General features: G+C 38.0%; 2 protein-coding genes across 3 annotated transcripts in view; one reads left to right on the forward strand and one right to left on the reverse strand.

Annotated features, from left to right (window-relative positions):
• On the reverse strand, positions 1-17,457 carry FASTKD2 (FAST kinase domains 2). The gene is made up of 12 exons (XM_004458136.4): positions 17,208-17,457; positions 15,751-16,585; positions 12,177-12,280; positions 11,373-11,481; positions 10,963-11,086; positions 10,561-10,700; positions 9,183-9,355; positions 5,192-5,355; positions 3,954-4,169; positions 3,496-3,580; positions 1,280-1,394; positions 1-225 (listed from the first exon to the last, which is right to left on the reverse strand). Exons 2-12 carry the CDS (start codon positions 16,486-16,488, stop codon positions 106-108), a joined length of 2,088 nt encoding a protein of 695 aa, XP_004458193.2. The 5' UTR covers positions 16,489-16,585; positions 17,208-17,457; the 3' UTR covers positions 1-105.
• The window catches only part of MDH1B (malate dehydrogenase 1B), a 24,299-nt gene continuing 14,912 nt past the window's right edge, over positions 17,311-26,697 (forward strand). For both annotated transcript variants that reach the window (XM_058300282.2, XM_004458162.4), the window contains exons 1-5: positions 17,311-17,596; positions 20,773-20,885; positions 23,656-23,790; positions 23,981-24,123; positions 25,530-26,026. In XM_058300282.2, the coding sequence (XP_058156265.1) occupies positions 17,575-17,596; positions 20,773-20,885; positions 23,656-23,790; positions 23,981-24,123; positions 25,530-26,026 (910 nt within the window). In that variant the 5' untranslated portion in view covers positions 17,311-17,574. The remainder of the gene's footprint in view (positions 17,597-20,772; positions 20,886-23,655; positions 23,791-23,980; positions 24,124-25,529; positions 26,027-26,697) is intronic.

The raw sequence follows: 26,697 nt of genomic DNA on the forward strand, positions 1-26,697 counted from the left end.
TTATGGTGAGCTGTCAAGTGAATTTCATTGACTCTGAATTGTGGTCTTTATTAAAGTTATTTTTACAAATTCATCTTTCCTAATATGTAAAGGTTGTTTTCTACTTTAATATGTGCCTTGCACATTTACATCAGCAGTCCGAATGGCTTCAGTTGAATAGATTTTTGTCTTCAAAAATGTGACTGCAACCTCCAGCTCTAGTTTTTCAATCTCCCAGTTATTGACCTTACCAAAGAAAGAAGAAAATAATCAGCTTTGCAAGATGATGACACATAAAATAAGAGCTAGTTTAGAGATCCAAGCGCATTAAAGTAACATTATGCCAACTGCTTCTTAGAAGCAAGTATTACCTTATAATTACTCACATTTTAAAATGCCTCATAAAAGATCATGTGCTAGGGTTGAAGAAAGTCCTAATGGTGAATATTATAAAAACTTTAAAAAACCTCTAAATGGTATAAAAATTTCTTTTTGGAAAAAGTTAGAACATATATAATAGCCAATTTGAAAAACAAAGCCTTAAATAGTAGTCCATTAGGAGAAAGGGGCCATCTTAACCTCAGTAACCCATTCAAAATCCACTTTTGGATACCAAAGTACCGAATATTTACATTTCCTATTAAGCACAGGACTAAATGAGTGGCATTCAGGTAGATTCCAAGACTAAGATAAATATAAATTCATTTGTAAGTTTCTTGCTACATAAAGACATCTGGATAGGCTCTTTAAGAAAAGTGTAGTGTTCAGAATCAAAATAAAGCATAAGAAAGAATAAGAAGAACCATCCTCTTACAACCACTGAGCTTTTCCTGGAAATAAACATCATGTAACAGCTTCATAGTGGCCCATGAAAACATTTTGGTTAACATCTTTTTTTTTCCTTGTAAAAGATAACTCGGAAATAGGTGTGGTTGCACGTGTCTCATTTATGTATATTCTTATTTCTATATAGTCTTTACATTATATATTATATATTTATATTTACATATATTCTTTACATTTTATATACACATATTTTCCTCTCAGCAAAAAGGATTTAAGGTGACAAATTTAACATTTATAAAACCTCTAGCAAATGATAGCAATCAGATCAGTAGTAGCCAAATCACATTATCAGAGATGTCTTTTTCAAAGAAAACAATTACTAATACTAAAACACTTATTCCAATAATGCTGACAATTCCTCCACAGTCCTAGTAACTAGCTTTAACCACAATGTTTCTGGCAGCTGTCAGTATGTCAGTATCTGAAGAACATTTCATTTGCATTTTTCTCTTACCAAGATCACATGAAAACCCATTACATTCAAATGTCGCATCTTCATAGCAAGGAATCCTCTGGGGTGGGTTGAATTCAAACAGTAAGCAGATCTAGGAACACATAGCACAGCTACTCTAAAAATGAAAATAAACAATACAAGAAAAATTACTAATAAGATTACTATTCACAATCTTGCTCCATTCCTACTTTTTAGAAATTGAGCTCTCCACTAACCACAGTCCTCACCATTCTCTACTGTCTTAGTCCTTCGATTCCTTCTCTTACTTGGCCTCTGAAGATATTCTAGTATATGAAGGCTATTTTATAAACCAAAAATTTCATAATAATGCTTTACACAAAACAGTTATACCTCGGCCATCTTTACAGATGACTATGTTTTTGATGAGGAAAATTTTCAGACACAAACACACCCATTTGAAGGCTTTCATTTGTGATGCTGATTTTTGATCTGAACATAATTATTTACACCAGTGGTAGAAATACTGGTGTAGATAATACCAATGGTAATGCTCTTCTTCTTATACATATTGTCTCAGAAGATAGCATTTAAAAACGAGAACAGAGAGACCAAATACAAAGAAAATCCTAAGAGCAAGACTATTAAAAAATGTGGGGAAACGGACTTGGCCCAGTGGTTAGGGTGTCCGCCTACCACATGGGAGGTCCGCGGTTCAAACCCCAGGCCTCCTTGACCCATGTGGAGCTGGCCCATGCGCAGTGCTGATGTTGCAAGGAATGCCATGCCACGCAGGGGTGTCCCCCCACGTAGGGGAGCCCCATGAGTAAGAAGTGCGCCCTGTAAGGAGAGCCACCCAATGAGAAAGAAAGTTCAGCCTGCCCAAGAATGGTACCACACACATGGACAACTGATACAAGAAGATGATGCAAAAGGAAACACAGATTCCCGTGCTACTGACAACAACAGAAGCGGTCACAGGAGAACATGCAGCAAATGGACACAGAGAACAGACAACTGGGGTGGGGAGGGAGAAGGGGAGAGAAATAAAAAAAACAAAAAATTTAAAATTTAAAATAAATACATAAAAATTGCTGTTCTTTATTAAAAAAAGGTGTTATGTAACAAAAATGTGGATGGTGAAATTTGTTTTTTGGTTTTTCTTCCATTGTTCCTCTCCTTATGGAAGTAAGTTCACTGGGAGAAAAAGAAAAACATTTAAATTGTTACGATCCTCCCTCTATTGCGGGCTATCTTAGATCACATAGGAAGAATTTCATGTTTTTAAAGACATGCTCAGACTTCCCATATAGTCCTTTATGCTGAGAGCTATTATGTTATTATGCCAAAACAGTGGAGAACCTGAAAAAGAAAATGATCTTTGAAAGGGGTCAGAAAGAAAGCTCTTTTTGGGATGAGATGGTAACATGGATAGGGAAGATAGCAGTCGAAAAAGATGACCAAGGAACAAGTTAGATGGATTCAGAATGGAGTAGTAGTGACAGAACCGCACGTGAATGGAGGATGGGCAGATAAAGGTTTGCCTTCCCACAAAACTTTTTCTGTACTACTCTCTATCATATTTATGTACATGTCCTATAGTGCAAGAGGAAATATTAAGTTCCTTGGGGTCAGGATCCATGTCTGATTCCTCTTTGCCAAGGCTGACTGAACACGAGGTGTGTGCAATGATTATGTGATTTTATGCTTCTGCTTAAAAAGCAGGGCATTCTCTTATGCCATAGCATTACATTTTTCCCAGACAGCCTATGTGTAGTACGAGTCAAGGAAACACCTTACGTTTTGCTTTGACCCATACACAATAGAACTTTATGAAAAAGCTTAAGTTTCTTATCTTTGGAAAGGTCTTGATGGTAGAGCAAAATATTTACCAGGTATTCGATTTCTGTAGAAGCTGCAAGTCTTTATAATCACTAATATATTATCTTGTCGAAAATTTACACTGCATTAATAGTTTTAATTATGTTAACACCTCTTAATTGAACTGTTTCATTTCAAAATGGAATAGAAACAACTATTGTATATTTCATTAAAAGGTGCAACTCCAGTCTACTGTATTCACTCATGTGCCCACATTTATTCCTATGGAGTAAATTAATGGATGAGAAGTCTCTTTGGTGTGCTGGGAGCTCCATACAAACACATGGTCTTAGTGTTATTACTGCTATTTAATACAAAGCATTTTAGAATTAGGACTTAAATTCAGAGAGCCCAGCAAATGAGTATATTTAAGCAACCTTTGAATATCTGAAGATGAGATCACATTTGTGTCAGAAAATGGAAACAGTTGACTCCTGTTGGTATCCATTCTGATTTCAAAATCTGAAAGAAAAGAACTGATATTAATTTTTCAAGCACTACTTAAAATGACTGTTTCAAAATGTACACTACTACTACCAGTACTAATAATAACAGTAGCCAAAAGACAATAAGAGCTTACTATGTGCCAGATACTAGTCTGTGAATTTACATGTATAATTTCATTTACCTATGAGCTGGTAACTATTATTATTGCCATTTTGCAAATAAGGAAACTGAAGTTGATGCCTAAATAGTGCTAGTAAGGAACAGAATGAGAATCCAAACTCGGGAAACCAGAGACAATGTTCTTAACCACTACACTAACCTAATCTTTTGTCAGAAGGAAAAAAGGAGACTTAAGTAAGATAAAGGAAAATCACACGAAGTCTCATACCAATATGATAATTATGTGGCAACTGTACATCTTTTGCAAAGTATTCTTCACCTCCCAGAAGACTGCTTAGCACCTCTTCAACTTTTGTATGTGGATATAATGGTGCTGATGGCCGCTGTGGCAGTGCTATGTCTATGAACTTGTGATAAGGAGTATCATCAAGTTCTAGACAAGTATTCAAAATATGAAGCTTGTGAGCATTCCTCTCCTTGTCACCTAAAATATATGTACAAAGAAACATGAATATATACATGCACTACATACATACACACATATATACAGCTAAGACAAAATATTAGTGCCACAGCCACAAAACTGAATTAATGTATCAATATTTCTAGTTATACATTTCTTAGGAGAACTCTCTAGTCTCCCTAATTCCAGCAGTGTTTAGATCAATGTCCTATACTTGATACTGTTTTAAAGTTTAAGATATCTTAAAGAGATGATTCAGTTTAAATTGCTCAAGGTACAGAAAAAGAAGAAATATCCAGGAATGTTAAAAGCCTCATGATAAATCAAAGGTAAACTTGGGACTACCTCTCCAGCTCACCTGACTCACACTTCAAGGCTGCTTCCCCTAAGTATACTGCTTGAAAATTCAGCACATGATATTGATTCTTCACAATTAATTTTCGACTTTCATAACACAATAAAAAGCAAATAATAACAACTACTTTATTCTCAGATGTATCACCAAATTTTGTATTTCTATCCTGAAATTGCATTTTCCTTGTTAAATATTAAAGAGCAAAAGTCAACAATTAATTTGGTTCAAAGAGTTAATAAACCCATTAATGTATTAACTATCTGCTCTAATAGGCTGTGCCCTTATTACAGGCCATGAGTGACCAAATGTTTATAGCTGCAAATGTTGGCTTAAGTTGCCTTCCAAATGTGATATGTAAAGATTAGGAAATGAAAATACTTCCAATCAGGCATAAAAAAACAAATTTAACATTTAGTTTTTGCTACTAAAGAGTAAATAAAAGCAATAATGATGTGTTTCTCATGCTTTCCTTCTATACGTATGATCTGTCATTAAAGGAGGCTCCATAAATTAGTTGGTTTGACTGATAACTTCACTATTATCTTTCTTTTCTTTGGTAGCATGTACTCTGCACTTTGTAACTAACATTGCTCCGACTGAAACCCCATTCAGACACACAAGACAGCTAGTGTCTTGTGTGTCTTGTTTGGGGCCTTGTTTTGGGCCCCAATAGACAATGGCATCCTACCTGATGTCAGCAGCTCACTGATAATGTCCTTTTGGAGAAGCTGATTAACAGGGGCCAGGGGGAAATGATTCATCAGGCAAAATGAGAACACAGCATTCAACAGGCGTTCAGAAGAGATCTCATGAAGACAACCAACCAGAGCACTGGCCATAACATCTAGGAACCTTCAAGGGAACAAAGAAAGACCAGTTTCCAAATATAAATAAAAGGTAAGGTCATGGCTGAGTTGGTGAGGGGCCACAGAACCAGTGGCTTTAAGGAGTCCTAAGAAATGAGATAAGAACATTAGACTGCAAATATCATTCAGAACAGGTGGTTATAATAAGGACATATCAGTAAAAGTTGGTCACTGCTATATATCTTGCAAGGGACAAATGCTTTACAGGTTTTTATTGCCATTACAACTCTGAGGGGTATATATTATTATTATTCTCATGATAATGATAAGTAAAAAGGTTCAGAAAGGTTGAGTCACTTATCCAAGGACACAATCAGAAAGTAGTAGAGAGCACTGGAACCAAGACACCAGGTTCCAGAGCCCACCCTTTTAACCATTTTGCTAAATTTTTACCATGAGTGTATTTATAGGGCCTGGGACAGCCCTGTAAAATTATAAACAATTAACATTCTTTAGTTATCAATACCCTGGGTTAAAAAGTGCTTCACACTTGGTCCTACCATCCAGAATTAGTGGTACACAGTATATAATAAAGTAGGTCAACACAGATGAAGAGAGGAAAACTAACAATCGCTAAGTTAGGTCACTTGCTCAGAATGATATACCTAATAATAGCACATATATCCTTTGAACAAAGGTCAGTCTGACTTCCAAGGAACATGCTATCTTATCATTATGTTTTTAAAAAAAGACATACACATAAAGTACTGTGACAGTGCAGAGGAAGCAAAGCAGACAGAGTAGTTTTTGGGGTAAGCAGAATTTCAATGGATGGAAAAGATAGGAAAGGGGAAGGTCATTTGTAGCTGAACAAAGAAATGGAGCCCTTAAAGTACATAGTGTGTGAGCTCTGGTGAGGAACTAATGAGGTGAAGGCACAGAGCAGTCAGTCTGAAGCAAAGGGCAAATATCCCCTGAAATAACTCATTACTAATGAGATTACAAAGGAAAATGTTTGAGAAAAACTGGCAGGTACCATGAGTAGAAGCAGATGGGTGTGGGAGGCAGAGATGATGTAGGCTATGGCAAGTAGAACTAGAGAAGTTACAATGGGAGAGAAAGAATGTAACAGAACCTAAAGACAAGAGTGAGGCAGCCCTTATTAAACTGATAACTGACTGAATTTGAATTTGAGGTATGCAGCAGAAAAGGACAAGGTTGCAGCTGACTAAATTTGGACCCTGGGTGGTGATCACCTTTCCAGTCTTATCATACCCTACTCCTTTACTGAACCTCATGCTTTAGCAACCCAAAACTGCTTGTCCTTTTCTCCATGACATGCTTAGAGAATCCCTCCTGCTCAGATTTTCTTCCCTTCTTACCTTCATTTTCCTAACTCCTATACATCTTTTAAGGTAAGCTAAGGTACCATCTCCTCCAGGTAGCATGTCCTGGCTTTCACCCTGACCCTTTGCTTCTCTAGGCTAGGTTGAGCATCACTCTTCTGTCTCCATATATCCTGCATAAAATCCTATCATTCCAGTTCTCAGATGGTTTTTAATTACCAATTCATGTGTCCACCTTTCCCATTACACAGACTCTTCCAACAAGAAGGACTGTGTCTTATTCATCTTAGTTCCAAATACCCAGGTGTTCGGTAAATGTTTGCTGACTACACAAACAAATAAGCTCAGAAGAGGAAGACAGGAGGAGTGTGTTAGTTCAAAAGGATGAGTCAAGAACAAATGAGCTGAGTTACAAATTACTGAACTTAAGACTCTTGTAAGATGTGTATGATAATATGCAAAATGCAGACTGAGGTCTATAGTTCAGGAGCACACTAAAACCAGTCATGACAACTAAAAATGTCCTTAGACATTGCCAAACATTCCTAGGAGGCAAAATCACTCCCAGTTGAGAACCACTAGGTTCGATGAAAGCAGAAAAGAGCGACAAAAAGACAATGTTCATGATCTCCCTCCTTTATGGGACTAGTGTTAACATTGCCCCTTTATTCCAATTTTATTGGACCAAGTTATTTCTTTTTTTTTTTTTTAAAGATTTTTATTTATTTAATTCCCCTCCCCTCCCCCAGTTGTCTGTTTTCTGTGTCTTTTTGCTGCGTCTTGTTTCTTTGTCCGCTTCTGTTGTCGTCAGCGGCACAGGAAGTGTGGGCGGCGCCATTCCTCGGCAGGCTGCTCCCTCCTTCGTGCTGGGCGGCTCTCCTTATGGGTGCACTCCTTGCGCGTGGGGCTCCCCTACACGGGGGACACCCCTGTGTAGCACGGCACTCCTTGCGCGCATCAGCACTGCGCATGGGCCAGCTCCACACGGGTCAAGGAGGCCTGGGGCTGGAACCGCGGGCCTCCCATGTGGTAGATGGACGCCCTAACCACTGGGCCAAAGTCCGTTTCCCCAAGTTATTTCTTAAATTGCCTGGAGTTGGCTAAAAAAAATCTCCCCAATCACCCAATATTTGTTCTCCTATTTCCATGGAATCCAACAGGTTGTTTCCAGAGCTCTGACACTCCTTGTTGACAGTATTCATCTCAAAAGTACTGGAGGTACTAAGGAGTCAGCCTCATAAGAAAACCGAGCCAGGGGAGTAAAGGAAGGTTGAACATTGGGGACATTTTTCAACCTACTCTGTGCCAGGCCTTGTGTTAAATTAGGCATAATGGGAACCTGGATATGACCCTAGAGCTTTCCAATTGAGCAGCAGAAACAGACTTATTGACAAATAATTATACCCATGTAATCAAGGCTCCATCAGAGATTTATATAAGAGGTAACAAGCACAGAGGCACGGGCAGAGATAATTAAGGAAGGCTTAGGAAATGGAATATGTCAGTTGAGTATTATAGAAGGAATGGCAGTTCAACGAAGAATATAGTGAGCAGCTGCTTTATAGTTCGCCCAGTACTACTTCTTTGATTAATCATCCCAATGGATGGGCATGTGGACAAACTCAGCCAATCAGATTCTTTCTTTTGGAAATCTGAATCTTGAGTGAAGACCACAGGGAAAGTGACAGTCAAGTCGCTTGATGGCAAAGGGTTGGCTTGTGAATTCTTGCCACTGAGATCTTCAGAACGGCCCTAGTTTTTCACTCCAAGATACCTGTGATCTATACTAATTTTTTTTTAATCTAACATTTATATAGTATTTACTATGGCCAGACACTGTTTTAAGAACTTGACAGAGAATAAACTTTAATCCTTACAACAGCCTGTGATTAGAAATAACTATTATCTCCATTTTAACAGATGAAGAAACTGAGACACAGGGATAAGTAACTTGCCAAATGTCAAGTAGCTAATGAACAGCAGACCCAGGATTCAAACCTAAGCAAGCTGTCTCCAGATTCTGTGCTTTTAATTATTCTTCTAACAGATGACACTTCATATGTGTTTCTACTTTAATGAATTCAAGCTGTTATAGGAAAGAATAAAAGATGTTCTGGGTGGAAGGCAGAGGTATGGAAGAGCATGGCATATTTGAGGAATAGCAGTATTTAATATTAGAAATGTATGGTTGTGGTTAAAGAGAGAAGATTAGAAAGCAGTAGCTTAGAAACTAATGAATACTTAAGATCAACATTCAGCTATGAACTCAGGAGCTGAGGGGATAAGCTGGGAAAGTTTGAAATGAAAACTCCTATTTGAATTAACAAATATATCTTAAACCACAATAAGACCAACAACAGGAAAAGTAAAATAAAACAAAATTCTGCTTAACTTCATTAATGAGTAAGGAATACTAATCACGGCTATGAATATGTCCCTTTGTGATAATTTACTGAGCTTCTGATTTGTAATCTTTTCTGTAATTTTTGTGCAGCAATAAAAAAGTAAAAATATAACAAGCACATACTCTTTGTTCTGGCATTTCTGGAAGTGGTTGAGAGAAGAATATATATGAAGAATAGGGACGATGCTTTTAATGTTTAAGAATTTGTATTCATCCACTACTTTCTTCATAAACAAGTCCATCAATTCAATAGGTCGAAAGCCAAAGTTTTCAAATAAAATAAGGAGAAAGAGAACCTTTTAAAAAGAGGAAAAAAAAAAGGTAAAACTCTTTAATATGTTAATAGCAATCTTTTAAAAAATTTTAAACAGCAAAAGAACTGTCCTGATCAACAAAATATTCCCTAAAAAGGAACAATTAACTTTTTTCTCACCAAATCTGTTCCATTAATTCTTGCTTCTGGCACTGGGTTAAAAAGCAATCCCTTTTTATAAGCTGAGAATTACAGCATACAATGGTTTCCAATCTTCTTTTTCATTTAAAAATAAATCCTATCCTTTTCCTACAACAGAGCTGAATCCTATCTTTAAATATATTTTTTCTGAAGTTTTTCAAAACCAATTCAATCTTGAACTGTTCCCCCCCAAATCTAAACACTTCCTAGATTCTAATATATGAGAGAACTCAAAAATGTCTTATGTTCAATGTCAACTTTTATAAATGAAAATGGAGGTACATATTTAGAATAAAAATAAACTTTCCAGTTTACTTCCTATTTCCCTCTTGGGTCCTCCCACAATTAAACTTCTCTTTCCAAAATCAATTTCCATGGTAACCTCAATAATCACTTTGGTCCCCAAAGTCTAGAGATCGATCATGTTTATCACTTACTTCACTGCAAAAAGTTTTTACCGACTGCTTCATTTAGATGTTTATATTATTAATACCGTCCCCAAATTTAAAGGCTTTTACTCTGGAGGAAACAAGTAAACTTTCCAGGAACAGAAAATAGATATAATCATTAAAGTACTAACATTTCATTCTTCAAAAAGCATAAGCCTGTCATATCAGCCACCTTTATTATTCTAAATCTGACAAGCAAAAAATGGAAATGCAGAAATTTTGGCTATATATCTAACTAAAACACCACAAAATCTTTTGAAACCAAGAGAAGTACAAACTTTTCACAATATAATTTTTTTCAGATAGAAAGATGGTCAAGAGATCAAATAGTATATTAACAAGTAACCCCCAGACAGAATTAATAAGGAGCTAGTTTTTCAAGTCAATTTAGATAGGGTGCAATACGGCAAATCTGTATTTTATGCATGGTTTTTCTATAAATCTACAACTTCACTAAAAAAAAAGTAACTTAGTTAAGTACTAGAATACTTTCGGTATCTTAACTTCTATAATGTTGAAATGGCAATACTTAGAATGTTAAATGAATTAATATGCTTCTTGAAAAGTTTCTGAGGCTTACTGTGAACTATATACTCACTTGTTTCAACTTCCAGAGTTCAAAAGTTGTAGTCACATAATCTGCTATTCCCTCGAAAAGATCTATGTTATAGTATCGAAGATCTTTGCAGGATTGCATTATGCTGATCAATATCTTAAAAGGACACCCATGGATATTACCTTTAAGAATGAGTTACATAAAAAAACAAAAATTACACAATGGTTTTGAAGGTAAGATTCAAGATGCTCAATACTTTTATTTCTTTAGAAAAAATAGCATTATATTTTGTAAATAAGGCTATAGGCAAAAATAAAATTTAGATGTAACCATATCATTAGATATTTCTCATATGAAAACAAAGCATTTAAAACAAACAAAATAAGTACAGTCCAAAACAATAGGTTAGATGCTATAACTCATTAAGAAAAAAATTCCCCTTACCTATGACCATTTTACTGCATTCATTTAGAAGTACAGTAGAACGGTGATTCATGGCGGCTAATACTGCAAACATACGCTGGCTATTCAAAACAGAAAATCTGTCTAATTCCCTCAAGGCTTTCATCTAAAGAAAAACAAACAAATTTAAATGATCATTTGTGGCAAAATAAATTAAACTTCTATTTTTTAAATAAAAAGGATAAAGTTTGAGCAAAATGATTCAGACATATATTTGTAAATATTTATATGTACAGAGAAATACGCATGTATTTCTATTTTACTTATACAAAGCTAAACCCAAAAGCCCAATAATGTCCTCATAAAAAACTGACTTTAAGGAGCAATAGCTGGTCACAAGAAATATCATTTTCAAATATCACCCACTAAAGGAAATTCAAAAGGTGTTTAACCTCCAGTTTCTTTTTAAGAGCAATAGGTGCATCTTTTCCAACACATTTCATCATGGTTTGCAACGTGAAGATACGCTCGATTTTCCAAACTTGCTGATCAACCAGAAGCCTGTCATAAAACACAATAAATATCACAATCCTACAATCTCAGAACTAAAGAGAAATTGTAAGAGTACATTTGATCCCGCTCTTATTTCTTATAGACAAGGACTATGAAGCCCATAGAAATGAAGTGATCTACCTATTCAAGAAAGCCTAAACAGTGAAAGATCCAGAACCAATCAAGCACGACTTCCTCCCAAATTATTCTCTTTATTAATGAACAAATCACATCAAATGATTACAAAAAGATATTCAAAAGCATAGTCAATGAAAAGTGAAATTAAGTATTATTCTTACTGACATTGGATCAGATGCATCAATTTTATAAATTATAAAACTCAGGTTCCTTGTTAAGCTGTGCCAGGGTCATGTAACCCCCAGATAGTGACCAAATAACATTTATGAATTGTATATAAATGTCAATTGGTCCTCTATCCGTATCAGTGGTATGTTTTATGATGTTAATTTAGATCTCCATGTTACTCACACCTTTTTTATGGTGGACTCTAAAAGAAGTATTAGTTTCAGTTTTACTTGATCCAGGATCAGGATTTCTAAGGTTAATAAGGTATTAAAGACTATAACAACTATCAACAAAACTCCCACCCACATCCCTCCCCATCACCAAAAGGAGTAAAGCTTCATCTCAATTCCTTATGCCAGACAGAAAACCACATGAACAAAGTGTAAGAGAGTTCTCACCGTAATCCTGCTCGAAGAATGTCTACATTCTTGCAGGGCTCCAATGCCTCTAAAATAGCTGACAGAACCGAAAGACATCTCTCATCACACTCATTCATACGCTCCTATTGAAATATAATGACAAAAGCAGCACAGGTGATAAGCCCACAGTAGACTATCTCGCCCAAGCAAAATGATCTGATGCTTTCAATTAAAGGATTAAGTATCAAACCAATAATTCACACTGAACAGCATCTTTGGAAAATAAGATGTCATATTTAAGTGAGTTTTCCAAATAACTGATATTCATACTTTTATGTATCAACACTTTTTTACATTCACCATTATCACTGAAAATCCATTTGATAGTGATTCTATTCCTTGGCTTCTGGAAGAATTTGTATCAAACCTTTTTTTTTTAAACCTCTCCTTAGGACTCAAGGTCATTACGAAAATGATAAATATGGCAGTATAAGAACTGCTGAGGTATACAGGGCAACTTGCCCCTCCCTAAAGATCCTTAGATGGCTGTGCCCTTACAATTTCCCTATATTCTTTCCTGGATATCAAGTTGTAACTTCACTTGTGAATCTTCTGATTCATATTTGCTGCCGTGTTTAACAACTCACAGAATAGCTGTGATTATATCTGAGAAAACTTAGGTGAAAGAGGTAAGATATTTTGCTAAAACTACGTGACAACAAGCCACAAAGTTCTCGAGTCAGAACCAGATAATAAGAAATGGATATGGCTCTAAAATAAAAAAAGGTTTCATTCCCAAGGGAGGGTTTCCACAATAGCATTCCATCAGTAACTGCTTTAAAAACAAAGACAACCTGGCTACGTGCTTGAAGAGCAAATTCATTAATGGCACCTTGTCCTTACATCTCTGGCTAAAATGTCTTTACAACATTCCAATCATATGTATACAGAAATTCTGACTCCAAATATCCACTGCTCATAATTCCTCATTAATGCAGATACTATGCTGATGGGAAAACCTGTCCAAAGGCTAGAAGAAGCATCACTGACCACGTAAAGTGACGTGCCATAATCACTTTCAAATAACCATGCAATGAACTAATATCTAGTCTACCAAATAAACACAGCTATTCTGTGATTTAAACAGACATGCATACACACAAAATCTTGGTTGAACACAAAATAAGAATGACAGTATGCTCTAAAAATTCTCATACAGCTAGCTATAAACCCAATCTTTAAATTCTACAGCTAGACTGAATATATGTCAGGTCATCCTCAAGAAATTCCTGCCTTTTTAATAATTATTTAATTATGATCACTTAGTTTAGATGTCTATTGATGTATCCACTCTTAAAATGTAAATAATTACTTTAATGAGATAATCTTTTCTTATCACATCTGGCACTATTTTAATAACATCAATCAGGACACTGGTCTCCCCACCTTTTCTTTCCAACTAAAAGTGGCTCCTTCCAGCCAATTTCACCCTTTCTCCAATCCATTTTCCTCTCATTTAGGGATCCAAAATACAAATCCGAGCATGTTGGTCTTTTGCTTAAAATCCTTCAATGGATCCCCATAGCCTAAAATCCAAACTCCTCAGCCAGGCATAAAAGGCTTTTTATGATTCAGCCCCTATTTTCCAGCCTCACATCTTGCCACTGCACCCCTCATACCTCCCCCTTGACCACCACATACACAACCTTTCACTCCTCTGCATTCCCCCCTAGCCCCAACACACACACCCATCATTCTGTACCTCAGCCACACCAAACTACTTTCAGCTCTTCAAATGTGTCAAACTTTTGCTCTGGGATGTTCCCACGCAACACCGTTCCCTTGACTGCCACAAAACTGCTGGTCAACCCACAGACTCAGTTTGGACATCATCCTGTACTGGGCTTGAATACCATCTCTATCATGGACTAGGTGCTTGTTCATTAACTCAGCAATTAGTTATCTAGCACATACAGTAACACTAACAGATATGTGATGTTGAGTTATTTAAGCTCCTTAACTCTCAGTTTACTAATCAGTAGGATGAGAATAAAAATACCTACTTTAAAAAGGCTATACCGAAGATTACAGGACACAATTCTGTAATCAAACACTCCACATATCTCTGTCTCAAACACTAACCTTGTATTCTATTCTTCCCAACTTATCTTCCCAGAATGAAAGTCTTCTCCTGACTAGATTGGAAGTTCCTGTTACATACTCTCAAAAGACTCTATTTTTCTTTCTTTGCTCTGAAAGTTCTATGAGGTAACAATTTTGTTCAAAATTTTATTCTTTAGGGTCTTGCATTCCCTGCAACACAGTAAATGTATGACTCATTCAATGACTGTTGGCTATCACTACTTTTGTAATTGCCTGCATAACATATCTTCCTCTTTAGATTTTAAGCTTCCTAAGGGAACTATTTTTTATATTCTTATAACCCTAGTGACAAGCACAGTAACTGGTACATAGTTGATACTCAATAAATGTTTACTTCATAAATACATAATTCCACAATCCATGTTGGTAGAAACACCTCACCTATTCCCTATTGTAGCAGTTTGATATGGTTATGAATTCCAAAAATAGATATTGGATTATGCTTGTGATCTGGTCTGTACCTGGGCGTGATTGAGCTATGATTGGGGCTTTGATTGGGCCACTTCATTAGGACACTGAGTTCCTGCCCCTTGTGGGTGGTGACTCACAGATAAAAGGCATGGCAAAGGACACAGTTGAGGGTTCTTAATGTTGGAGTTTTGATGTTGGAGTTTGATGCTGAAGTCTTAAGCTGGTGCCTTGGCAAGTAAGCACGCAGAGGGAAAAGGAGCAAGCTCCAGGAAGAAAGGAACCTTGAACCCAGAGAGAAGCAAGACCCTGGAAGGGAGGAACCCAGGAAACCTGAACCCTTGCAGACATCAGCAGCCATCTTGCTCCAACACATGAACATAGACTTTGGTGAGGGAAGTAACTTATGCTTTATGGTCTGTTATCTGTAAGCTCCTACCCCAAATAAATGCCCTTTATAATAACCAAACGATTTCTGGTATTTTGCATCAGCACTCCCTTGGCTGAGTAATACACCTATATACCTAAAAGCATAGGGAAAGGAGAATAAAAACACCTGGCAGTCTGAATCTCAACTCTGCCATTCACTAGCTAACTTAGCCAAGATTATATAATATTGCTGAGTCTCTCAAATGCAAAACTTGAGGTAATATCAATGTTGCAGGCCTGATGACAGGATTAAATAAGATTATATGAGGAAAGGGTCTAGGTACTCAATAAATATTAGCTCCATTCCCTTCATCTACCCAGCTTTTCCTTGTATATCTTACATGTGTCCTCACTTTAGCCTCTTCACTACTATACAACCCTGGAAAAGGAAAACAGAAGAGAATTTCACAAAAAAATAAATTTTCACAGCAAAAAAGACGAAAGACCTAGTTAACTTAAGGTCCCTGAATCCTGTAATATATATGCAGAAATAAGTATAAACAAAACTACCATTCCATTGATAGTCTCTTTCAAGGAAGTTAAATCTCCATTCCTTCTCATTCTTTCAAGATATGTAACCTAAGTAAAAGTTTAATTCTCCTTTTGATTTTACCTGGACAATTCTCAACAAAGTCTGAATCAGAAGAGTGTTCTGAGGAATTCCAAGTTTCACCATAGCATGAAGGCTGAACAGCAGGTGGTCACAGTGCAAGATCTTGGCTTCTCTCATCATCTGTTCACACAGCTTGCTAAACGCAGGATGGTTGAACATCAGTTGTTTTTCAAAACGCACCTGGTCATCAGACATCCTTTTGGCAATTGTCCACATTACTGAGAAATAGTTACTACTAGGAAATGTAGGTGCTTTTGAAAATATATCTAACACATCACTCAGGGAATTACACTCTTGAGACAGTTTTCTAGAATTGAAAGGGATTGGTTTTGTTTCCTTGGTGAGAAGATCTTCACTAGAGATGTCATGATGAAAGTTTATTTTCTTCAACTCATCATCAGATGTACCATCAGCGACAAGAGAGTGTTTTGAGTCAAAGGACAGTCTTCTAGGGCAAAATAATCTGTCAACTGTAACAGTTGGTACAGTGCTTATGTCCTTCATTTGAAAGTCATATTCTCCTGATTTAAAAAGTAATGCATCCTGAAACAGATATCTAACAGACGACTGCATTCCATTATCGAGGTCATTAAAGAGATTTCTTGGGTTCCAGTTTGGATTAACAATTTTTGATCTGCAAAATCGCAAAGGATCTAGCCTCACAGTTCTCCTGCTTGTTAGAACCAAAGCACTGAGTTGCCTAAAGTTCCACAAAAAAGAACCTGCTTTGTTATTCATTTTGCTATTCACAGGAACACTTTCAAATAGCTTTAAAGTTGTCAATAAGAAACGAACGTCACTTCTGACAGCGAAAGAGAACACATGCCACCATTTCCTGTAAGGGAAAGGGTTTTAAAAGGAATAAAAATTAAAGAAAAACTTTCACTTAAAGAAATGAAACGCATTTAGCAGAGACTAAAATGGGAACCCATCAAGCCATAGAAGGTTTACATTAGAATAGTAAAACTATTTTATCAATATGGTCTTCCTTCACTTCTACTCAAGTAGAAGTGCCCACAATTTAAAAGCAGATAGGTTATTTGAAAGTAGTTGTATAAATATAAGCTTAAAAAAAATCAAATGAATTTTTGGTGGAAAGGTGTTCCACAGACCTTCCTCTGCAAGAGGAATTTTATTAGCACATTTTGGAGATGCCGTCAATTAAAATAAAGGGCTTAACACTGATGAGTACGTTTTAATAGGATTTAGCAACGGTCGAAGTCGAACTATTAAGAATAGGGACCTGGACAAAACAGAAAGCAGAAACAACAACGACGTTTGCACGCGATAGGAGCTTGGGAGATAAGACCACCCAGCCTCACCAACCCGCCACCAGGGTCAGGAGCCCGTTTTCCAGAGATGAGACCAGTATTAATCCACTCCCTAAATTTAGGGCCGAAACGACTCCTTAGATCTTCCTCCGCAAGGGAAGAAGTCCATGCTCCTACACCACTCACCTTAGGTCAGAATCTCGTAGCTAGCAACCAGCGCAGCCGTGACAGCGTTCGCGGGAGCTAGGGTATCGCGAGATTGTACGGATTCTTTCATGGGTCAAAAAATGTACTTTCGCTAAGGCTGCAGAAGGGTTTACTTAGAGAAGATAGTGTCTGCCTTTCTTGGATGCAGAGATAAGGACTGAACTCATAAAAGGAATATATGTCTGTGCGTGTACCCATAGTAACACCCTCAAATTATAACCCCACAAGCAACTTCTCTCCTGCTAAGTTCCAGACCCCGCGCTCAGCTTTGCTGTGCGCCTGCGCCGCACCGCTGCTAGTAGTTGCCTGGAAACCGCGGTCGCTGCATCTAGTACTCGGCTAAGGCATGGCCAAATTCGTGCTCGCAGGTGAGTGATCCCAGCCTCAGTTCGCAGATCGTCAAAACAACGATAACAGCTCATCTCCTGTGGCCATTTGGCACTTATCTTAACTGGCTTCTATCCTAGCAACTCCAGCATCTTTATAGACCACCTTATACCCTCCTATGCATTAGTTCAAAAATACTTATTGGACTGTGACTCTGTCTAGTCCAGGAATGATATAGTTGGGGCCCGACCTAGGGTAGTGGGCCTTAGAAATGGAGAGAATTGGGAAGCTATTGGGGGGGCAGGATCTATAGGACTAGATATCAAATTGGGTGGAGGAGGGCAGATAAGGGAGAGGAAGAAGTTAAAAATGATTCTGAAATAATGGTTTGGATAACTGATAGATGGTGGTGTGGCCCATGGACATGAAGAACATAGGAGGAGTATATTTAGCAGAGGAGTAGTAGTAAAATCCCTCATAGAAATGCTGAGTGCTCAGAAGGAGATAGAAAAATACAGGAGGGTTTTAGACATCTGATAAGGATATAGATCTGAACTGGAAACACAGATTGATAGTTGAAACCAGAGGAATGGAGGAGATTGGGCAGGAAGAATGTGTAGAAGATAAAGTGCCTTGTGGAACCCTAACATTTTAATGGATAAATAAAAGAATAGGAACCCACAAGGTGAGGCCAGAGATGTAGGAAGAAAACTTGAAGAATGCCCCACCATAGAGAGTGTTTCAAAATATTTGAAGGGTGCAGTAGTGGCAAATGCTGCCAAGGATCAACAGGAAAGGGATCGAAAGACTCCTTTGGATTTTGTGACATGGAGGTCCTGGCGTTCCTTCTAGAGAATTTTGTGAAGAGCCAGATTGCAGTGGATAGGAAACACATGTCAGAGAAGATCTGGGGATGATAAACTTGGAGAACTCTTTCAAGAAGTTTGATTAGAAAAGGAAGAATGGAAGGCATTAGCTAGAGAAGGGCATGGACTTTTTGTTTTGCAGGACAGGAGAAACTTGAGTATTACCTGAGTATATTTAAATATAATGGAAAGGGGCCATTAGAGGCAGAAAGATACTACATGGAGGAGAAAGTCAATTAAGCAAGGTTCCTGGGATGGCAGAAGAGAGTGGGGTTCAGAGCCCAAATGGTAGGATTAGGTCTAGACTGGAGGCAGGACCACTCTTCCATTGAATAGGAGAGAAGGAAAGGATAAGTCAAAATACAGACAGGCTTATAGAAGTGATCTCAAGTGGTTGGAGGACTTCCCAATTGATGGTCTTTTTTTTACATTTTTTTTAAGAAGCTTTAGATTACATAAATGTTAACATAAAAAATATAAGAGATAAATAAATAAATAAATAAAAGGGATTTCCATATGCCCCACTTCCTCCCCCTCTTACACTTTCTCACATTAACAACATCCCTTATTAGTGTGGTACATTTGTTATAATTGATGAACCCATGTTGAAGCACTGCAACTAACCATGGACTACAGTTTACATTATAGTTTACACTCTGTGCCATGCAATTTTGTAAATTATGACAAAATATACAATGGCCTGTATCCGTCACTACAATGTCATGCAGAACAAATCCAGTGTCCCAAAAATGCCCCCATATTACACCTTTTCTTCCTTCTCCCATCTCTCAGAACCTCTGGTGGCCACTGCCTTTACATCAATTATAAGAGTTCTTCCATTGCTAGAATAATAATGTCTAGAGTAGAATAATAATAAGTCTACTTTAGTCCGTTGTTCATTCCCAAATCTTGAGGATTTGGGGATGGTGATGTGCACTCTGCTTCTAATTGAGAGAGGGCTTAGATTCTATGGGGCAGATGTTGCAACTATCTTGCTTGCAGTTGCAGACACTCTCTGTTCCTTGGGATAGGCATTGCCCATTGTCATCTTCTTGTTAGTTGCCCTGGGTGAGTCCAATGAACTGGAGAGTAGGTGTTGCAGCTCTGCTGAAATTCAGGGTCCAGCTCATGCCTTTTTATTTTGTTTACTTTTTGTAAAGTAGAAAGCAAGATTGTCTATTATTTCTGATAGGAGAATTGTTGAGTAAAGGGAAAAGGTTTGAAAGACGTGGACAAAGTTTGGAATTGTCATTGTGGAGAACAGAAGAGAAGTACTGACAAGAGAAAACAGGGATCTTCAGGTAGGGTTAAGGGCCAGTGAGGCTGGTAGCCATGAAGTGATTGAATTTACAGTGGCACCTCTCTGCTTGGTCTATCATATTTCTCCAGTGGTGCCTAGCAGCTAGGACCCAGGCACAAAAAAAGCCAATAACTGGATTCATCCAGGGTAAGGGACTTTTAGCAGGCTGATTTGCCAGAAGCACAGTGGAGCAAAATAATTTAAGATATGAGCAAGAGAGTGGTTTGAAGTAATGAACCGTGGACTTGAACTAGACAGGGAGGAGGCTAATGGACAGAGGAATGTTGAGAGGCAGTGATGGTCTTGAAGGCCCCGTAAGATTGAAGAACTGGTGATTGGGGAGTAACTGAGGAAGAATGCTGCAGAGACGTTTTGCTCTTGGCCCCCTGTCCTTCCCACTCTACAGATACACAATCCCATCCAATGTAGTGGCTTTAACTTGCTGCATATTCTGTGCTTTGAGCCCTTTCATGGCACCTGAACTTTAAGATTTATGTATCAGCTACCTGTTGGTTATATCCAATTAGATATACTACAGATCCCTCCAACTGCACCTGTCTAAAATTAAACTTCCCATTCAAGATTTCACTCAGGTGAGGGTAGGATCATCTACCCAAGCCAGAAAATAAGGACTATTCCTGGCTCCTTTCTCTCCCTCAGCTTCTCCCTCCCTCTCAACTCCCCATCACACACATATCAAATCCAAGTATGATTTGACCACCATTTTCCCTTGACACCTTCCCTTTTAGTGGTTCCTCATGAGTAATGTCTTAGAAAAAATAAGGTCTAGCATATCCCGGGGACAGAGTAAATATTCAAATTTTCCTTTCCACATATCATTACTTAAGATTCTGACCTTCTATGAAATTTGTTATTTTTATCAATATAATAAAAATGAAAAATTAATGCAACTGTATAATTATGTTCTAACCATATGTCATAAGCTTATATCATAACTGTATGATTATTTCTGTAATTGTGTGGCAAGTACTTATAATTGCATGATAATTTCTGTGTAATGAAAGAAAACTGCTAATTTGAACCCCTTTAGGTAGAGCAAATTGTCCATATTATGCTAAAGCGGAACTTTTGGCAGACTATTTACAAAAGAATCTTCCTAATTTTCGGATACATAAAATCACACAACATCCTGATGTTTGGGAGGTAAGAAGCCTTTACAGTTTGTTAAACTCACATGCCAAAATGTGTTCTAATTTGATTAAATATTACCTACTTTATGTTTTAGATTGGACTTCAGTCATGACTGTTCATGTACTACTGACATTTGTATACTACTAAAATAAGTCCCTTCTTAGTCTCAAAGTAATATTTATATATTTTTTCTAATACCTTGTAGAACAAATGAGACTCCCACCAACAAGGAGCATAAATTTGGCTCCAGGTGGGTCTTCTGGTCAGCTATTGTGCTAAATAGGATTCCATGCCTGTGGGTCAGTCACTACCTAAGCCCCAAGAGTGTAGTGCTAGTTGAGGCTCTGGGTCAGGAAAGGCAAACTCCTATCTGGAATAGGTCTGTTTCTCTGAGGATGAGCCACTGACCCTTTCAGGATGAAAGGGGTCTGATATGGTCAGCTTGCCACCAAGTGACCAGGGAATCTCTTGTGAAATAGTGCCACGTCAGGGACTTAGCTTTGGTCTCTTCTGCTGTCAGGTTGGACATTCAGAGGTAACTGGGACTCAACCCTGATTATTAGTGTGAACCTCCCTGTCCATAGACCATTCATGATGGCATCTTCTTTGGCTGCTGGGCAGTGAACAGTGCAATCCCCAGACACAAAAAGGGTAGTCACTGTGGCCTCCAGTCAATTGTGCTCCTTGCAGCAGAAGATCTGATGAGTGTTCTCATGGTGGTTGCACCTTGCTCCAGAATGCTAAGGGTCTACATTGTGAATTGCCTCCTGGGGCTTGCCCTAAACTTGCCCAGGACTTCTTTTTCCAACAGATACTTCTAGTGTCATAGGTTTTGCTACATTATGTGATGCCAATTGCAGGGCTGCTTGTACCACAGCCTGGACCTGCTGCTGTGCTCTTTCCTGCTCTGGGTTGCATTCAGACTCACAGCTTTCCTTATCACCCACTATTGATGTTAACTCAGACTATGTGTCTAACAGTGTCAGAGTGTCTGGGTATTCCACTTTTCCCAGTATACATTTAGATAAGTAAATGGCTGTATGTGTCTTTGAGAAAGGACTTAGAGAATCTTAAATTTGCTGTGGTGCTGAGGGTTCTTCCAGTTGGGGACTCCACATTTTCTTCCGTCTGTGGGTCCTGAATCTGAAAACTGACTCTGTTCTGGAACCAGCAAGAGGTTGTGACTTATTATTGCAGCAGCTGCCCTCAGACTACTGATCATTCAATCTTGACTTCTCTGCTGTCTATAAATTGAGCAATATCCTTGTTAACTACCCATCTATCTTCACCTTAGGGATGTGATGTTATATTATCCTTCTCCATAGCTCTCTGCAAGTAAGCTTCCTCTGCAGGTAGTTCCTTACGATAACTGTGCTCTTCTTGCTTCTGACAGTTGAACACTGCCCCCAGCCTCTATTATTTCAGGAGTCTACCATCCCAAGTTGTCAGGGAGTCTAGCTCTTTAACAGTATATGTCATGGTCAGCCCTGGCCTATAATGGACAGCCATATCCAGGCTTCTCAGTGATACTGGGACCACCTTTCCTTATCACTTCAGTGAATGTAGCGTCCCCCAGGATCTTCTGCAGAACATGGTTGGCTGGTAGATTTACATAGTATATCCACTTGAGCATATCCATTTTTCTAAACTTTGTGATCCCTTCTTTTTCTTTCTTCTTTCCTTGGAAATTCCAGAATTTCTAGTTCATTTAATATGGGCCATCACTTTGTCCAAGTTCCTGAGAGCCATCTTAGCAGCCATGTTATCACTTTCTCTGAAGTCCTTGCCAGGGAATAAACTCTGGAATCACAGAAGAGTGTATCATGTTGATAAAATCTCTGTTGTCTAACTTCCTGTCCCACTCTTGATTCAGCACCCTCTGGGCCCAGGTCTCTCTCTCTCTCTCTCTCTCTCTCTCTCTCTCTCTCTCTCTCTCTCTCTCTCTCTCTCTCTCTGTGTGTGTGTGTGTATTCTCCCAACTCCTGCCCGGGCACACTGGCTTGGTGTTGATGCTTCTTTGGAATAGAGTCCCTGTCTCCACAGCCTGTGTTGTGACTAGGGGGACCATGGTGGAATTCTCATAGCAACCTTGTTTGCTTTCATGTAGGATAAAGGGAGAAGATCTTCAACATTAGCAAGGGAAATTAACTTCTAACATTTTATTTGTGAGGTAGCTTCATGACATATGTCCCCAGTGACAGAGTTTTTAAGAATGCTTCCATGTACTTTGCCCATAAGACTGTTGCTTTCTGTCTTGACTCACATCTCATCATTCAAAGGCCTAGTCTATACAAACTAGATAATGGTAAATTAAACTTTTTGTAATAGTATCAGAAATCCCCAGATAACATTTAGCTCATTAATTCAGTCTGAGCTATATAAACCTAGCCCACAGATTTGAAAGGCAATTCAAAATGTCTAAGACCCTAAGACTGAAAATATTTCAAGTGCAAGAACAAGGGAAACATTGGTTTTTGAAATCATTTGATTTGGAGCACTTGGCCTTTCTTTAAGCTAAACACTTACATTCCAGCTCTCAACAAAGACAGCAACTTCTGTACCTTGATTTGATCAATGGATATATATATAGAATGTTCTTTCTTATTTGATTAATTTGCTGCTTAATCCATCACTATTTTCTGTATTTACATCTTGCTTTTTAAAGCTATCGAAAATTTATGTATATAGAGTGGCAGTAAAAAACAAGCTAGCATTTAAGTGTTTGAATTCTAAAGTTAAGTCAGATTTACTATATGACTTCCTTTGAAATCTCATTCAACAGGAGTGGCTGAAAAATGTGTGTGAGAAAAATAAATGGAGTCACAAAAATTCCCCCATCATATGGAGAGAGCTTTTGGATCGTGGAGGAAAGGGTTTGCTTTTGGGGGGATACAATGAGTTCCTGGAGCATGCCCAGGTAATATAAATTGTTTTATCTGTTCAAAATATTTTCATTCTCTTACTTTATTTTTCAAATGTCTTACTTTCTGAGGGATTCTCTCAGCTTTCTTTTTATTCTATTTTGATATAAGACAAAACTTTTCATTATAGTTGTTGTCAGTAACTGATTATTGATTCTCTGGTGTTGACTTTTTCCCAATATTTAGCTTTACTATGATGTCACCTCTAGTATGACAAGTGAGCTGATGCTGATAATTGCTCAAGAGAACCTAGAGACACATATAGAAAAAGAGCTGGAGGAGGAAGCCCTCAAAGATCTCATTAACCCCTTGCAGGTCTGGATCACCAGGTGGGACCGTCAAGGCCCAGGATTCATGAGATTGACTTTTTATATTTGGAAAGGACAATGAGGTGAATTAATTCCATGACAGACAAATACCTGAATGTCAGGTTTGAGAGTTGCCATTTTATATAAGTATATATGTATACATATGTACATACATATCTATATATGTGTACGTACATATATATAGTCCAATATAGCCCCATATGTGAGTTTTAAATTAGGTATGTATATTTAATCTAAGAACAATTTTCGAGCATGGATATTTACTTTGGAAGCTGTTTTTCCTGTGGCTATCAATCCATAGCTGTTTCTGGTTCTCACTGCTCCAGTGCTAACCCCCTTCTTCTGTGTCTCTCATTCCATCTTGTTCTCTCACTCCTGCTTTCTGCCTTGCCCTGTTTCTCTGTCCTTCCCACTCTCCCTCTTGCTTCCTTTCCCCTACCCCTCATCTCACTAACTGGCTATCTCCCTCTTGCCCTCTCTCTTAATTTTGCCCTCACCCTCTGTAACCACCCCCTCACACGTGCTCATTCTCCTCCTCACTTTTGTTCCCATTATTCTCAGTCTGGGACACTTGCAGTCTTTGTTGTCACTTTCTCTTTGCTTCTCAGCATTCTCTCTCTTTGTCTCCCCCCACCCTTCCTTTCTCCAGCCCTCACTCTCTTATACTGTCCCTCCCACTACTGGTGAGTATATCCTCATATGTACATTCACTTTTAGAATTATCTGCTATGAAGTATCTCAAATACAGAAAAACATAGAGTGATGTAATAAATATCTGTGAATCTATCACCCAGATTTATTACATTAGCTTTAGATATTTTTTAAAGAATTAGAATGCTATGGCTACTCCTGAAGTCCCCATTCTACCCCTCCACAACCCACTGTGAAAATCAGAAATGCCCACCGGGGTCATTAACCACTCTCAATTGATAATCTAGAAATTTGCTGAATTGTGGCTACAAATAGATCATATGCAGCTTGTGTGTGTTGTACCCCAAAATGTCATTACTTTGTAGATAAGGTAAAAAACAAAAAAGACTATGGTTAAATGAAACTTGTTATTTGTCTGTTAAAGAGGATATGTAAATATATAACTAGAGTAATATGGGATAGCTCTATTAAATTTTGCTTTCCACATATGGAAAATTGTTTCATTTGAAAAACCTAATAAATCAATGAATTTCTTATTTGGGGATTTTTTTTTTCAAATAGATATAGCAAGGGGTTAGTAATAAGAATAGTTTGTTCCACTTATTTCTAATCTTAAAAATGTCTATGCAGTTGTGTATATATCTATTTTTAAATGTTCACTCTCTGGATGTACATGTAGAGTATCTATTAAGAAAAAAGGCTTAGAAGGGGCAAAGCATTTAACCATTCATAATCCAACTTCCCAATTTTATCAGTGCATCTGCGCCTGCCTGTTACCACCTCATTCCTATATTGACAAGTGGTGAAGTGTTTGGGATGGAAACGGAAATTAGCATAATATTATTTGACGACAAACAGAAGGAAACAAATCTCAAAGCACTTATGATGGAGATTCAGGACCTGGCATCGCCAGTCGTCCGGAGTGTCTCCATATGCACTAAAGTGGAGGAGGCCTTCCGCCAAGCCCACGTGATCATCGTTCTTGATGACAGCATCAGCAAGGACATGAATACTTTAGAAGACTGCCTCCGAAGCAAGGTTCCTCTCTGTAGGCTCTATGGATACCTAATTGAGAAGAATGCTTATGAATCTGTAAGAGTCATTGTGGGAGGAAAAACCTTTGTAAATCTTAAAACAGTGTTGCTTATGAGATATGCCCCAAGCATCACACACAACATTATTGCTGTGGCATTGGGGGTAGAAGGTGAAGCTAAAGCTGCACTGGCCAGAAAACTGAAAACAACTCCCTCAGGTAAGTAAACTCCTGTTTTTGTTTTTGTATTTGTTTTTGTTTGAAACAATATCATTTCAAGGCAGCTAAGAGAAATACTGTATGCTCTAGAATCATTCTGTATATCTGGAGTCAAAATAGGAAGCAGATACAAAGAACTTCTTATCGTGTGATTTGACTAGTGTGCAAACCCTTGTTTTTACTTGCTCTCATGACTGACTTTGTCCTTAGTTATACAAATTAATGAACAAATATTTAATAAGGTCTATGTTAGTCAAGTAATGATTCTGAAATATATTATTCTACTTTTTCCATTATAATAGTCAACTAAGGTAACCACTGTTGTTTATTTAAAAATCAGGGTTATATTAAAGTGGCTCCCCCCACCTTCCACCTGGATGACCTTGAGCAATTATTTAACCTTGTTGCACCCCAGTTTCCTCTCTTTAAAATGAAGATGATGGGCAGCAGATGTAGCTCAAGCAATTGGGCTTCCATCTAGATAAAGGAGGTCCAGGGTTCGATGCCCAGGGCCTCCTGGTGAAGGCAAGCTGGCCTATGTGGCGAGCTGGCCTGCTCAGAGTACTGACCTGTGCTGAATGCTGGCCTATGCAGAGTACTGCCCCACGCAGGAGTGCTGGCCCACATGGAGAGCTGGCGCAGCAAGATGAGGCAACAAAAAGAGACACAGA

The sequence above is a fragment of the Dasypus novemcinctus genome, chromosome 7 (assembly GCF_030445035.2).
Source record: "Dasypus novemcinctus isolate mDasNov1 chromosome 7, mDasNov1.1.hap2, whole genome shotgun sequence".
NCBI lineage: Eukaryota > Metazoa > Chordata > Mammalia > Cingulata > Dasypodidae > Dasypus > Dasypus novemcinctus.